The 16,706-nt window shown below is 42.0% G+C and overlaps 1 protein-coding gene across 1 annotated transcript in view; it reads left to right on the forward strand.

The window, feature by feature from the left end:
* Nucleotides 1-16,706, forward strand: part of GLG1 (golgi glycoprotein 1) — an 82,217-nt gene that overhangs the window by 22,964 nt on the left and 42,547 nt on the right. The window contains exon 2 of the mRNA XM_058033998.1: nucleotides 14,854-14,886. Within this exon, the coding sequence (XP_057889981.1) occupies nucleotides 14,854-14,886 (33 nt within the window). The remainder of the gene's footprint in view (nucleotides 1-14,853; nucleotides 14,887-16,706) is intronic.

The following is a 16,706-nucleotide window of genomic DNA, read 5'->3' on the forward strand; positions in this document are numbered from 1 at the left end:
TAATTGTATTGCACCTCTGTGCATTGTGAGCCTTCTGTTGCTGCTTGCCCAGTGTGGGTGACACTGGGATGTCAGTGCTTCAGCAGCTTGAGAGGTGTGAGTGAAGATGGTGGGCTTGTCAAGTGCTCTGCCAAGCAGTTGTACCACCTCAGTTGTGTAATACTCTTGAGTGTTTTATTTTGAATTTAATTGTTTTAAGATTTGTCTGGGAAAAAAATAAAGATCATTTCTTGTGCAGAAAGAGGTGAAAATCAAAGTTATTTCATAGTATTCTGTTCTTGACCTCAGTGTGTAGGCTGGTTTGGTAATTTCCTAGATTATCCATTATAAAAATATCCTTGTTAATCTGGTTGCCTCAGGTAATCTGGTAGATGCTACGTAATAGTCAGAAATGTAAACCTGAATCTCCTAAATTCAATTTTGCAGGCTTCAGGAAGCCTGAAAATGTTACTTTTGGAATGCCTGGGTTGTGATTAAATGAAAATTGTCTGATCATGGCAGTTCTTAATTTGCTCTAAGGCTTTTCTGTCCTTGCCTCTTGTTTTGGAGGGCAGAGAGGATGGAGGTAATGTATTGCTGTGTGCTGTAGTCTGGGCAAAGAGCACCCAACCATGTCTGTTGATGCCAAGCCTGGCACTCACCAGGAGCTGCATATTTAAAAATGTAGCTGATAAAAATGCATACAAAGGAAAAGAAAAATCTTTAAATGACCTTTACAAGCCCAGACTATTCCATGATTCTGTAATCTTGCTCTCACTGTGTAAGTCATCTCTCTTCCTTATTGTGCCATTTGAGTTCAAAGTGATTTTGTATAAGATTTTGTGTGATAACTTTCTAATTATTGGAGGATTGGAAAACCCCTAAGGGCTGTCTCTGAATGCTGAATAGGTGCTGGAGAAGATTTTGCTCTTGAATTCCTTCTCCATCTGCTCTTGTTTTTTTTAGATGCCTCAAACTCTTGTTGTGTCTCATTGGGATTCTTACCCAAGTGATTCCATTGGACTGTTGAATGCTCGCTTTTAGTATATATTTTGCTAAGACTTAATTTTCACTAAAAACATAAAAGTAAAATCCAAAGTGTCTCCTAAGAGGTAGTATCTGCTCTTGTTGTGCCAGATATTCTTTCTTCATACACTTTTATCAGGCATGCTCCTACTTCTTGATGACATTTGGAAATATCTGACTTCTTCCTGAAGGAGATCTGTTTGATAAATGTTGTACCTCTGGTGTTCTGGGGTTTCTCTCTCCTTAAAAACTGCCTTGGGAGAATTGTGTGTCCATTTTCTACTCTGTATTGTGTGATAATCCAAAAAGAGAAATAAATTAATAATCTGATGGGTACATTTTAAAGTTTTATTTTGCTATTGCATGGAGATTGACAAGGTTTTTCAGGCAACAGATTTGATTCTCACCCTGAACAAGAACTCCTCAAGGCTATTTAAAGATCTCAAGGAGACCAAATCAGGTGGTTCTGCTCTCAATGTTGGCCTGTGCTTACAGCATTCAGATCTCACCTTGCTCTGAAAGTTGTGCTATCCCAAAAAGTTTTCTTATCATGCAGATAGGCATCTGCATGCAAGGGATATGAAGGCTCACATGGGGTGGAAACCTGCTTACCTGAGAGTATTGCTGTCACCTCTGCCCCTGAATGTCCCCAGAGGTTTGCCACTGCCTTTTTGTGGGTGTGCAAACCACATCAGCTCCCTGTGCCACTTGGATAAGAACAGATCAAATTCTTTAAGTCCCATTCTCAAGCATTATCTGTTGGGGAAACATCTTTATCCTGCTTATTGGTTAGGTCAAAATCATTTTCCCACATTACCAGGCTGTTCAGTGAGGATTGTCTGAGCTTTACCACCAGCTTACTGGAACTAATCCTGAAAACTCAGTATTGCCTGTTGGGCGTTTCTCTGCCTTTAGAGATCAGAGATTTGCAGTTGTGTTTATTTCTTCAGCCACCACCAGGCCTCAGAAGTTCTGTACCTTTCTTGGGTGTGTGTGTTCAGGTAGTGTAATAGTGTGTGACTATTGAAACCATCACCATTGACCAGAGTCTAGAAAGAAGTGTTTTAATATATTAAGTGTTAATTGTTGCTGACTGAATCCTTAAACTTTGAAGTTCTCTTTTGGACAGAACAGAAAATTCTGTTACAGCAAGAAGACAGCATAGTACTGCCTGAGTACATGCCTGCAGCCCTTCCAGCCTGCCCCAGATTTTAGGTCTTTATTCCTGAGCTTTGTAATTGATTTTATTGTTTGTCAGGAATAATGGTGAGAAGGAATAACCAGCTGTTTCTAGAGCAGTTGAATTGTTGATTTAATTCCTGTGTTTTGACAGGTGAGGATTGTTCAGCAGTTATGTTGGTGGTGGTCCTGTGCAGAGCATTGTGCCTTGTGTTGGTACAGAGCTGTGGCAGTGATGAGCTTATTGCTGTTCTCCCCTCTGCCTCTCTCCTCCATTATTTTCTTTCTGTCGTTATTAGCAGAAAAACTGTAGGTGTGCTCAGTCTTTTTAATTGCAGCTTGTCTTTATTCATAGCTTTTTAAGTAGGAGTTATGGAAACAGTAATTGGGAGGATTTGCAGGCAGGTGTCTGGCTCTCCTGTGTCCCAGTAAGACATTTTTCTACTAACATTGCTTTCCAGAAAGCTCTTCAAGCTCTCTTCTAAAATCCAGCATCAAATGTGGATTTTTCTTTTTCTTTTTTCTTTTATTTTTATTATTTTATTTTATGAAGTTGCTCATCAGTGCAAAGCTAGTCAGCTATAATTTCCTTGGCTTGAGGGGAACTGATACTGACCTGGCTGCTTACCATGGTATCATTTAAAATCCCTTGAATTACCATTACAGTTCAGAATTTTCAAGCAAAGTGCTTGGTTTTATGGCTCTATCTAACTATTGAGATGAGCAGTTCAAGCTGAAAAACCCTAGTGCTTTTTGGAAAGGAGCGCTCAAAACCACAAAATACATTTAAAGCCGAGCTTCTATGGCAGAGTAGACCAAGTACCTGTGGAGAAGTGTGCTGCACTCAGTGCTCTGGGCTTCTTCTGGGAGCAAGGTTAACAACTTAAATATGTATCTAACTTTGTAAGAAACTGCAGAGGCTTTAAATAAGAAGATTTATGTACAATTTTCTTTATTTTTATCCTTTATTCCATGTAGAGAACTGAAGAGAGGTACTTGGTTTGGTCCTGTAACAGGGCTTTTGTTTGCATGTTCTGAAGGCAAGCAGAATTTTTATTTGGTAGTTTGTTACTAATCCCATGGAAGCCTTGCCTTAGCACTGGCTGTAAAGACTTATTCATCTTCATTTTTCTGTTGAACAATATTGAAGCAGTTTTATCCAGGGTTTGCTTTTCATTTAGTTATATAAAGAAAATATTATGATTTATCCAGGTGAAAAGTTCTGCAGCTGTGTACAGCACCATGCTGGTCCTGGGCTTTTGTGGAAATTATACCCAAGCAAAGGTGGGAAAAAATACATTTAGTTGGCATTTCAAAAGCAGTCTCTTAAAATGCCTCATGGATTGCATCTGCCTTTCCCCTGTATTCCATACCCAGATTCCTAAATAGCTGAAGTGTGCTCTGTGCTGTGAATCAGGCCTGCCAGTGGGTTGATGACTCATTTCCTTATTGGTGCAGATGTGTATAGTAAACGTTTCTGGATAACTCTTTTCATATGAAATGTGTCTCCCCTGTGGGAAATGAACACACAGCAATGGCTTTCATTAGGTGTGCACAAAAACTTCATCCTGAAAAAAAAGCTCAAATGGCTTTTCTTGGTGAAGGAAAGGTTATCTTGGAAACTTCTGTGATCCCGCTTGATGGTTTTGGTTTTTTTTAATCTTTCTTCTCTGTCCATCTTCAAAACAAGCTGCCATTTATACCAGCACAATTCTTTAGGTAAATGCTATAAGCATTTATTTAAGTTTCAGTAAGACTCCTTTTGAGTGGCATGTTCTACCTTTTGGCCAAAAAGGAATGAAGCCCCCCTGTATTTTTCACATCAGTAAAGGCATTAGCCCAGCAGGCTGGCTGAAAATTGTTTTAGATAAAATCTAGGTGTGTATTGCTGAAGTATAGCAGAAATTAGGTAGTAAAGTAAAATAAAGTGCATTAGCCATGTGGCACTGCTGGAGTCTCCAAGAAGAAAAATGGCATTTGTGGTTTGGTGCTGAAGTGAGTGACTGAGCCCTGCACCTGTGAGTCACCGAGCCCGGCCGCCTTCTCTCGCCAAGACATTTATAACTTGGGCTGATGTTGTGATGTATAATCTGTCTGAATGCAGAATGCCTAATGATGTTGTGAATCAGCTGGTTTCATCTTGTCTTTCTGGTCTTTTTCTTGTCATGGCTCATGTGAAAGGAGAACCAGACACTAGGGAAATCAATTTACCACAACAATTTGTGTGGCTCCCAGGCAGATTGATTTAAATAAGCAAGGAGCTTAGATTTGAATAATTTCAGTCTTGCTTGAACACTCTAGTAATCTTTCTAGAGCTTTCTAGTTTGGTGATACTATTTTGCAGCTAATCTTAGCTTTTATTGCTAAGCTTGGTATGTTTCCTGACTAAATTGATATGATCTGTAATTATTTAAATGCTTGCATGTTAATGTTTCTATCTTTTTTTAATAATGTTTTAAAATGGCAAGCCATTATCTACTGAATTGCTTCTCCATGTGTTAAGCTGCTTTTGGATAGAAATGGGAAACTTAATTAAAATGCAGAAGATGACTATTGTTGAAGTAGAACTAAAAGTACTCAAATACTGGATCAGAATAGTTGTTTTACATGAAAAAATGCTTAATACCTCAGTCTAGCTTTCCTGGTCATTGTGACCTTTGAGACTTGGGAACAAGAATTTTTTTTTAGTTCTTAATTATTAGAAAGAATTGCTCTCTTAGTTCCTGTTCAGAGCCTCATCCTCAAGGCATTGATGTGAAAGCAGTTGTACTTGAGAATCTATTTTGTCTGTACCTGTGGAAAGGGCTCATTTGTCAGAAGCTGGGAATGAGCTCACGGAGCAGAAGGGTTGCCCTGGAAGTGTGTTAGCAGGTTCCCAAGTGGGGTATTTATGGCTTCAAGAGCAGATTTACCCTCTGTGAGTCCCTTGTCACAGAGCAATCCTCCAGTGTCCTCATGAATTTTGAATGTGGTGCACCTTGCCCAGTCTAGTGGATTGATGGGACCATGGGATGGACTTGGTGGTTGTGTTGGTTCTCCAGTGCAAGGAAAAAGGACTCCCATTCTGGTTGCTTGTGCTTCCTTGAATTTCTTGTTTCTTGGTCAGAGGCAGGTGGTGGGTACCTCTCTATGACTAAGGCTTCAGTTGGCTTGGCCTCACCAGTGGTTTTTTGCCTGATCCAGAATACATGTACCTAAAATTCATTTTACTGAGGATGATGGCAAAAAATGGTAACTAGAGCTGTTAAATTGTGGGTACAACAGGATGGACACTCTGCCTGACTGCCTTAAGGAGAGTTTCAGAACTTTCTGTTGAGTGCCTTCTAATTTATAAAGGATGGTAGGTTGCAAAATTGATGGTAGGTTGTTTTCAGCTATTCTATGGGAAATGCAGCTCAGTAGTGCCTTCTGAAGTGCAGGGTAGCTTAGGGAGCAGGGTTTATTTTAGATGTGCATCTTATGGTCAGCCCTTCCTGTATGGGAAGAACTTGAAGTGGAGGGGGGGCATTGTGCTCTTTCTAGGACTCTCTAAAAATAGCCTTCAGATCTTTCCTGCTGAGTTCAGCAGGCAGTGGTGAGAATCCAGCAAAACAGATCTCATGGGAGAAACTCATCCAGGGTTGGAGAAATCCTGTGGACTGCTAAGGCAATGTCCTATTTCTCTGTTGCAGAGTGATGCTGCTCACAAGCTGCTGTTGTGGGCTGGGCTGTGGACCTTAATATGTGTTAGCCCTTTGTGCTTATTTGCTTATTCCCCCTGTGTACAAGTGCAGTGTTGTTCCTTAAATGAATTTATCCTGGCCTCTCTAGTTTAATGGACTGCTTTCTTTTGAATAACCAGAGAAGTTGCTTTGGAAGAATTGGAGAATGAATAACAGAGCAAGTCAGGCTTTTTCCTGGCATGGGGTGGTCTCTTAAAGTATTTTAAAATCCTGGCTTCTGGCCATTATTAGTGGTGTCAAGTCAAGAGCTTGTTTGGCTTTTGACTTGACATGGCTCTTCTCAGCTCCCATGTTATGTCTGTCATGGTGAACTTACCCTGGGATGTGTCCTATCAGTGTTTTCATTGTGTCACCACAGCCTTGGGGAGCCTCAGGCTGCCATTGGAGTCTCTGGGCAGCTGTGCAATCCCTACAGCTTTTCCAGTGAGCTTGTGGATTGTCATAAAGAGAAGATGGGCTCAGCTGAGGGGAGGGGTGGTGGCTGGCCCTGGTCATTGAGCACTTGTCAGATTTCTTTGGTGTTTGAATAGTACTGTGATCAAATTGACACATACAGGGGATGATAAAGCCAGTGACTGTAGTTGGTGTTTAAGTGAGAGAAGAACTGAAAGAGTTTATTTTAACAGCAGGGAGTTTCCCTACTCAGGACTCTTGTTCTTCACCTGCTTCTCGCTGCAGTGAAGTGAGTGATGTGCTGGGCCCCTGCAGATCTTCTGAAGAAAATTCCAGTGTTATATTTCAAATCCAGCTGTTAGGAGTGTCTGCCCTGGCTGTACTCAGGGTGCTCCTGCTTTTGATGGAGACTTCCCCATCACATTTCATCTCACAGGCAGGTCCAGGGGACTTTCCACTTTCAGGAAGTCTCTTGCAGTGTAATAGCACTGGAAAGCTGGTGTGTGGGGTCTCTTGTCAATCCTGTCCCTCTTGTTGACATTGCCAGATAACAAAACTGATGTTGAATACTGCATGGGAATTCTGGGTGACATACACCATGCAGAAGATTAAAATAGTCCTGTTCTTGTGATAGCCAGGGACTAGTGCTGGGTGTTGTGTAAGAACCTCTACAGGCCTGTTCATCCATGTATAATGTAATACCCATCCTGTTTTGGGAGTAGTGATGTTAAATGTAATTGTTCCTCTCACCACTGTCCTGAAGGAAGAAAGGAAGACTTCAAATTAAAATTGTTCTTCTTGTGGTTTGTGGTTAAGGCTGAAGTGGCTTTTCTGAGGCTTTTGATTTTTATTGCCTCTAAACAGAATAGCTGGCAGGAGTTAAAAATAGCAGAGTCTGCTTCCCACCTGTTTGGATGCTCGTCTTATTTTGGTTTGGAGGTGGAATGCATGAATGTAAATCGTTAGGATTAAAGCAGTGCTGCTCGTGCCCTGAGCACGGGCAGGAGATGCTGGAGATGCTTATTGTGCCTTGGTGAGGATGGGCTCCTGATTGATGTGACACATGTGCCTTGCTGCAGGAGGGGGAGGGATCCTTGGGAGCACTGTGTGGCTTTCAGTGTGGAAAATTGGAGTCACGAGCCTGCATGTTGAATAACAAAGACAAATATGAATATTGGCTGGTGGAGTGTTGAGGGCATTGTTCACTCTGCTGAATGAAGCAACAGCCCTTGGCAGGGGAGCCTGGTGCTGTTAGAGGTGCTCTCCAGCAGTGGTGGTGGAATGGAGCTGTGGGCAAGGGGGGTGTCAGTGCTGCTTGGCTTTGCTCTGCAGCACAGAACTCCCTCCCCTGGCTGTGGGAGTGGGGTGATGAGTAAGCAGCCTTTGCTCTGGAACCTGCACTTCTCTGCTTTGGTACATGGAGCTTTTGGTGTGCAGTTTTCTTAGCTCCTGTACAAAGCTAATTTACAAAGGATTTCTTTGGTTCCAGGCCATGTGCAGCCAAAACATGATTCTCTGAAGAACAAAGCATGATTAGAACACTGCTTTCATCTTAGGAGACAGGGGCTTTACCACTCCATGTACAACAGCCTTCTATTTTGTGTAAAACTGAATATTGCTTGTGAACTCTTAGCAGCTTTTTGGAAGCTTTCTGTAAAGTGCAACTTGAAGTTCTATGGGTATATACTGTCAACAGATGTGGAGTCTCTGTATTGAGAATAAGTCACAGAATTTTACTTAGATTATGAATGTATTTGATAAAAGCTCTTTGTTAGCTGCTGCACTGGAATTATTTTTTGAGACCTCCATTTCTTTCTCGACTTGTTTGTCCTCTGCATCACCAGTGGATGCTGTGCAGTACTGTCAGTGCTCATGATATTGATTTTGCCTCTACTGGAATACTCTAAAGTTTATCTGCAATGTTTCTGCTTGGGGTTAAGGCAGAATGCCATTCTAAAAGGTTTGAAAGGAAAGTTGTCTCACCATAGCTTGTGGACTGCTTGATGCTGCAGGTGGGGATGCCACTGTGTGTTCCCAGTAAGCTCAGTGGTGCTGGGAGGACTATTCCATAATTCCATTTGTACTAACCTGGCAGAAAACTCTAAAACTACAGTTTCCTGTTGATTTGCTGAGTTTTGGATGGTATGATGGGCTCGAGTCAGCTACAGGGGTGAGGAGGGCAGCAGTCTCCCTGTCACCTTGGTTGGTGGGACAACAATTCTTCATCCCTTCTCCTTTTATCCTGTCTTGTGACTCTGCCAGCATCCTTGCATGCCTTTTGGTCTCTGAAGCTTTTTGCTGGCATTGTGAGAGAGCTTTCCAGGAGCAAATCCTGAAACCTCCTGGCAGGATCTGCAGCTCAGTGTCGGTGCTATGCTTAGCAGCAGAGCTCTGTTGTGGAGGAGTGTTGTGGGAAACATTATATCTGGTAGCAGTGCTGCCAAACTTAGGTGGCAAACCCATAATTTCAAGGTCTGTCTTGTTCCACAACTCATTAGGACTGCCTGGAAAGCCTTTGAGAGGAGGAAGAGAGGGACTAAGAGAAGAACAACCAAACATCTGGGGCAAATTTGGTTTGATTGTGCTGACTGTTGGAATATGCTCTGATGTGTGGATCTGTGTTGAAAGGAGAAAGGCTGAGAGGGCTCAGGGGCTTTAGAGTCCCCTGTGCAGGGAGGCAGAAGCAGCAGGGACAAGAATAGCTGGTGTGACAAGGCTGTGGCCCTTCCAGCACAGATGTGCAGCCTCTGAGCACCCACCCTGCAGCTTTGCAGGGGTGGGAACAGCCAGCTCAGAGAAAGTGATTTGCTGGTAGGAGCCAGCAAAGATATTTGCCCAGTCAGGCAAGTGGAATCTGTGTTTCCTTAAAATTGCACCTTGGTCTGTGGTCACTTCTGATCACCAGAATTAAAGCTTGACCATTTTCTGTGCTTTTCCTGCCTTTGGTATTTGGCCATGGAGGGGTCTCTGCTGTGCAGGAAAGGTACACAGCCTGCTGAGGACCTTGCTCAACGTCAAATGTGAAACAAGCAAAACAATTTTTGACTTCTATCACAGCTACAACAGAAAGAGTAGGACTTGCTGAGCTTTCTTGGTGTTTGAAGCAGATACTGAATAGTGGATCCTCAAAGTATGAGGGGACAGGGCCTGCTTCATCCTTGTCTCCTTTTCACATGGCTGCTGAGCCAGAAGGACACACATGTTGTGCTGGGGTTTTTTGATGTTGCTTTGTGCTATTTTTTCTGAATAAGCATACTTAGCTTAATAGTGTCATACCCCTGGAGGATATGAAATGTCAGCAAAGGGGGAAAAGTTCGTGGAATGCAGAATTGAGTTAAAACAGCTTAAAAAAGTAGCAGAATTTGATGTGCCACTTATGCTGTGTGTGTGCCAGATGTCTAAAGAAATTGCTGCTGGTCCTCATAGTTTATTTTTTATGCACAAAGTCCTGTGTGTGTTTTGGTGTTTTTGTATAACTTGGGCTAATACATTTACATAAACTAGGAACACCTACCCAATATGGACATAATTATTTGGGTAAATGATTTGCTGCATTGCAGACTTTAGCTCTGTTTGTAACTGGGAAAAATTATTTATATGAAATAAGCAAAGTATATGGAAGCTAGGAGAGTACAGCTTTGGTGCATGATATATCATGCACCAAAGTTACCATGCTTTAAAGTAACTCTTTTCAAAGCATGGATGGTAAATATAAAGTGTTTTTGCTGACATGACAATGCGGGGTTTGTTTTTAGTACTAAGAGTTCACTGGCATTAGAGAGTATTTCAAGCTTGGCTTAACAAGTTTAACTTTTATTGCTCACTAAATGTGTAATTAAGTTACAACATCTTCTCATCTGTTTTGAACTTAAATTATCACTGGTTTTAACTTTCCTGTCACACATGACTTTTTCAGGATTGCAGGATGTGTGAAAATGGTTTACTGTAGCCATATGCTTCTTGGCTCAGAGCTCCAGGATGTTTCAGTAGGTTTGGAGCATGGGTGGTTGTGTGATGTGTGGTTTTTCCTTTACAAAAGCTGTGTTGATTCTTGCCTAGACTACTCTATCTCCTCATGTTTCCCGAAATTCTTCTGCAGAATATTTCCAAGTGGTTGCATTGGAAAGGGATCAGGTTTGCAGGAGGGTGGCTCCACCAGATGTCTCCTTGATCCCTACCTTGCATCTGGCCTGTGCTGTTTCCAGGTGTCCAGCAAGTCTACCTAGCTTGGTACCTGAGGATTGAATCACTTCATTGTGAGTTTGCTGTCCTGGCTGGGTGTGTTTGCTGAAGAGATGGCTCTTATCTGTGGGAAGGACACAGCTACGAAGCCAATTGTCCCTTTAGCAGCTCTCTGGCCTCCTCCTTAGATGCTTCTCTACAGATCCTGGTGATAAATGTCACCAGGACATTGTGGTGGTGTTTGTTTAGGTCAAAGTGAAAAACCAGAAGATGAGCTGCCTGCCCTGTGTCTGTGTGCACCATCCTCTGTGCCATAACTGTGTGACAGTGCAGCAAACTGGGGACCACCTGCACCTGGGCTTCTGTCTACCCTCTCCTTCATAGGAATGCAGCTGCTTTCAGTGACATCTTCTCCTAATTGACTTGTTTGAGGTTTTTGCAATCTTCCTGAATTTAGGAAGGGAACATCTACTGGGTTCTTCCCATCTATAAGCCAATTGCTTTTTTATTTGGCTGTTCTGATCCATGTTGGTTCTTGATGGCTTTTGCCTGAGCAGGTCCAAAGTCTATTGTCTTCAATGTCTGAAGATTATCCATCAGTCAGTATTTGAGATATGCCTGCTTCTTGCTTTTCAACAAGTTCACTGTTATTCTTGCCTTAAAATAATATTGGAAATGTCTGCCATCATCCCCATAAGAGTAGTGGAAATGTCTGCTGTTATCCCATCTTCTGCTTTCAGGAGAGATTAAATTCTGGAAATCAAGGCACTTGAGCAGTTCACTTCAGACTCTTTCATTTGCATGACTTTTGCAAGGAAGCAAAGGAATCTTAGTGCTGGAGATATAAAGTAATTCCTGCAGCGTTTTCCCAAGACCTTGACTTCCACAGTGCTGTAGAACAGTTTGGGTTGGAAGGGACCTTAAAGGTCATCTCATTCCAACCTCCTGTCATGGGAAGGAACACCTTCTACTAGACCAGGTTGCTCCAAGCCTCATCCAACCTTGAGCACTTCCAGGGACAGGTCATCCTCAACTTCTTTGGGCAACCAGCCTCACCATTCTCATCCACATCAGTTGATCAGAGTACTTAGTTTGCTTCTCAAAATCCCATGGTGTGAATTATTTTTCCTTAGGATGTGCTGTAGTACGACCAAATGGAGTGTGTGCTGTCTGCCCAGCTGGAAGGGGCTCTGACTGTCCCTGAGGCAGTGGCTGTAACTGCACCCCAGGCAGTGTGCTGAGCACTGGGTGGTGATGCATGGCCCTGCTTCAGTCACCATTTCCAGTTCCTCCCAGCATGATGATGGTCCATTTCTGCTGCTGAAGCACCAACACCTCATGGCCCTTTGGGCCTGGGTAGTGGTGCTGGGCTGCTCACCTTGCTGTATAGTTCTGACCTATTTTATACTGCTGCCAAAGCAAAGAGTTTAGAGAGGGATGGATGACTGTCATGGTTTTCTTCAGTGAGTTCAGATCTGGTGGATGGGAAAAGGCACTTTTAAACACAACAGTGCCTTTGAATTTTTCTGTGGAGTTCATAACACTAATGCAATGTGATTTGTGGCTGTTGTTTGTGGTTGTATGGAAGAAAATGCTTTTTCTGTTCAGGCTTTCTTATATGTGGTACTTGTTCTAATCTCTGCTTTCCCAGGGAGGTAGGAAGTGGTGTTTGTGCTCTGGAATGTGAGTGTTAGTGCGTGAAGGAGCTTGGAGGACTTCTTAGAGAACTGTAAAGGGAGGCAATATATTCCCACTGAAGCTGCTAAACAGCAAAGGCTCCTGTGAGCCCAGAGGCACACACATTTTCTGTAAAGGCTGTTTTTAATCCTTCACTTTGGAGATGTATGAGGAGCCCTCTCTTGCTAATCAGTGGAATGTCCTTGCCGTCAGCTTTCTCTCCTAAAATGCCTTGACTAGCATGTGGTGCTGGTTTAGGCTGCTCTCTTCCTTCCCCTTGCCCTGGGGGTCTTCTGAGCATCAGTGTTCCACAAGCTCACCATGTGGGACTGACACAATGCAGCTTTTCTTGCTCTTCAACTTCCCTTAGTGGTAATTTGAAACTTGCTTTTTTTTTACTGACTCTTACTGCATATAGTTCTGAAACTGCTCCCTTGGAAGGTTTCTTGGGTGGATGTAGTGCAGAGAGGGCCGCAGGCAGAACGTGTGTGGGTTGCACTGGGGATATTTTTCTTCCCCTTCTTCAAACTCTGCCCTTCAGTTTATCAGAAAGAAACTGGAAGGATTGTTTTTCTCATGCTGCTTCACTGAAATAGGGAGAAGCAGGTCAGCATTGCATGGACCCACCTCTCCAACATTCCAGTGGTAAGAAGGAGGATCACAGCTCTTGGCTAGCAGGGGGCCACCTTGTTCCACACTGAAAGGATTATTGGCTAGATAATACGCTTTGCATATTTAGGTACTGAGCTGTGAATGAATGCAGTACTAAAGCTTAGTGAAGGTCTCAGTTAAGTTCCATTACTCTTCTCAGAAGAATAAGGCTAGATTTTGTCTCACAGAGCTGAGTTTTGCTACAGAGCACAGGAAAATCTGGTATTTCAATGTGTAACATTTTATTGTTGTGTATTTCAAGAAAAGCTTGTGTAGGCTTCTCAAGTCAGTGAGAACAGGTATATTTTTGGGCTCATCCTTCCAGAAAAAAAACCTGAGCTTTAATCTTTGGTGGATCTGAAGCTAAGGTTACCAGCTTGGAGGGTGCAAAAATAATTGAAGTGACCCTGAAGAGTTTTGTGGGAGTGCTCTCTGACCCTTACAAATTCTCCTGCCTGCAAATGTGTTAGGAAGTCCTGTCCTCTATAGCTGAGCTCCAGTGCTAGCCTAGATATTTTTGTAAGGAAACTATCCTTGACTAAAAGACTGAGACAGCAGTTTCAGTGGGGGGCACTCTGCCTCCCAGCTTTTTGTAGTCTAAAACCTTCATCTGTTGCTGGAGGATGTGGGATGAGGGCAGAAAATTAAGGAAAGTACACTTTGTAAGTCACAATAGTGTTGGTCTTAGAGGCTGCTGTAAAATAAAGCAATTTGGGTGGCATCTTAGTTTTCAGTTGAAAGAATCAGTTCTGCAGTCTGAGGATAACTAGCAGACATCTGCTAGTCTTTTAAAAAAAGTTGATATCCAAATTTTCAAACTTATAATTACTTTGGGAGATACAGTTTTAGATCATGTCAGTCTGACCAAACTGCAATTAATTGCTGTAATCCTTCAGGTACCATTTTTTATGTTCAAAGTGGAGAGGTGATTTCTGCCACTTACTGCTATGAAAAATCAAAGTCCTTTAGTTAATAATGGCTGTAATCAAGAGCTTGAAAACGTTTTCCAGGCTTGCTTTTTTTCCTCATAAATTTGTGTTCATGTTCCCCAAAGCACCAATGTGTTGGTGTAGCAGATTGTGCAGCAGCAAATGTTGCACTGAAAAGCTTTGCTTGCTTCAAAACTGCTGAAATGCTGGTTCTCTGATGTCAGATCCCTGAGGTCTAACATTGTAGTGTCAATGATGTGTTTAAGCTTAGAGTGGTTTTGTGTCTTGTGGCTCTTAAAGCGTGTCTGGCATCTTAAGTATCAGTAGAAGCAGAGACTTTGTGAGTCGGGGTTGACTTTGCTGTGGGTATGACAGCCAGGTGATTTTGTCCTGCCTTTGTGCTCTTTGCTGTGGAGAGGAGATAGGAGTTTGTGTGATTAACTTTTTTCAAGGAACTCTTCATTGTGAGAGCTACTCAGGCTGAAAGGAGAATGGGATGGTTTGCACTCAGAGTTCTTTCCCAGGAACTCCCCAGGAGAATACAGTGAATATTTTGAAATGATGTATGAATATTGGATGTCACCAGTTCTCACAGTTGAAAGTATAAATCTTGGGGCTGCTTTCAACCAGCCCTTTTATGTACAAGTGAAAGAAAAGATGTTACTTCTCAAATGGGGAATGTGAACCTTTCAGTCTGGGGGAGGGGAGTGAGTCCTGCCATTTTCCTTCAGTTGTATGCACCAAACGAATTTTTCTTTAAAATCCTGCTCATACTTCTTTGTTTTCCCTCAGGTACTTTTTTGCCTTCTTAGTCTGGGCAATTGTGGCAGATGCCAGTGCATTCATTATGTTTTTGTAGTGTCTACATAAATGCTGCTACTCTTGTGCTTTTGTTCTGTTGATTCACCATAGTGTTGAAGGTACTTGTTCGTTTTTTGGTAATTAGATATCATCACTCTTGTGATTCAGATTTTAAAATTTCCTGTCAATTGTGTCAAGTTGTTTATTACAGTGGAGAAGAGTTGACAGTATTTTAGTTTCAAAAGTTTAGACTCTTCTCTGTTAAATGCATCACATTGGTAGTAAACTGACACTCCTTTTCTTTCTCCTTTCAGCCAGATAATGAAATCTCTTCAGACTGCAATCATGTAAGTATTGCTTTGTTTATTCACTCTCTAGCTATGGCATTTGCACCTCCTGTCTCTTGTGAACCTGAGGTATTTTGCATATTTTGGTACTTTGCAAAGGCTATTAATCAGACACATCTGGGTTTCTGTACTGGCCTTTGGAGGAAGAACACAAGGTCACTTCTTTAACCCAGTATAACAACATTGGTCTTAATGGAGACTTCAGAGTGGAACATTTTAAAGAACTTTACAAACTGTACTTCTGTATCAGGGGAGCATAGCAGACGTCTTTCCTGTTTTATAAATGGGGGGTGGTTCCCGTGAGTTACTGGGAGCAGTGTGATGTGTTCCTTTTGGCAAAGATGTGAGCAGTACTGAATTTAAACTCTTAATTTCAGCTGTTGACACCTTCTGTATTACTTTCACAGCTGCTAAATTCTTAGACTCGTTTGGAAAATGCTGTGGGGGTGTGATATTTAGAGGCAGTTTGAGACACTTGGCTGGTTTTAGAACAGATTTCCTCTCAGCACTGTGTTTAACAGTGAGCAAACTATTAGCCAGTTTTTGGGCTGTCAAGCTGACTCTTCAAATCCCAAGACTCTCAAAAAAAGCATAAAATTCATTGCTGAGGTTGGTGTTAGGTTTCTTTTGGTTTTTCTCGTTTCTATTCTGTCAGCGTACACCATATCAAGATCCCTAATTGCTTGGTTAGCCCTGAACACAGACAGACAAGTGCATGCCTCAGTGACAGTCTTGATTTTGGATGCTTGAGAAGCTGTATTTTGTTTTATTATTGGAAGATATATTCCAGAGATGAAGCCCAGTCATGCTGTACAACCAGTAATTTCCAACTGTGTTTATAAATTAACCTTTAGCACTGCCTGACTTCATTGGCAGCTGTAATTCTCTGTTGTGCAGGGTTGGATCAGATGAAGGGCACAACATGTTTCTGTTTAAGTCTTTCTGAAAAAGAGAAAACTCCAGTTATTAAAATGTATCTGCCTGACATTTAAATGTGCCAGCAAAAATTACCTGAATGAAGAAGAAATGGAGAATTTTAGAAGTCAAAGTTGGATCTTTCTTCTGCTGGATTAAGTGATGGCATCTCTGCTTCAAATATTGGGTGGATGTGGATTATGGAAGCCATTCACAAATAGGAACTGTGGGCTAAGTCTCATTTTCCCAGGCACAAATTGAAGGATAGTGATTAAAAACTAGACCACAGAGAGATTGTCTCTTGTCCAAATGTTTTCTTTGCCTCTGTCTGCAGTACAATTGCTGATCATCCCCTGGAAAATACTGCCTAGTGCTAAAATCAGGAGTTTCAAGCTGCAAGTTTAACCTTCTTTCTGTTTGTGGGAAGGTTCATTTGGAGAGCATCACATTTTGAGACTCTCCAAAGTGTGAGATTGCAAATGCAGAGATGTATTCTCATCTTGTGTCCTCTATCTTGTACTTCCATTTCTGTCTGGGAGAGACCTACAGTGCTCTTTGCAAGGACAGGTTCCCCATTCATTCACTTTTACCTACTAAACCTCATGTTTACAATTTACTCCATCTGTAACACCCTAGTTTACCATCACTTCCTTTTTTAGCTTTTCACAGCTCCAAAACCATAAGAGGTGTGGAAGGTGGTGCAGTTATGCTGATTCTGATTTTGGTTCTCTCTCTGTGTTTCCACCCTCCTGGAGTGGGTGTGAAACTCATGTAGAGCATGTGATTGTTTTCCCAGTGTTTTGTGTACAATTGAAATGTCAAAGTAAAAGTTTGACCAAATTTTGTCTTTTTGATATTAATTTATCACCAAGGCAGAGCTTTTTAAATGAATTTTTACAACTTCT

Source organism: Melospiza georgiana, chromosome 14 (genome assembly GCF_028018845.1).
Source record: "Melospiza georgiana isolate bMelGeo1 chromosome 14, bMelGeo1.pri, whole genome shotgun sequence".
Classification (NCBI taxonomy): Eukaryota; Metazoa; Chordata; class Aves; order Passeriformes; family Passerellidae; genus Melospiza; species Melospiza georgiana.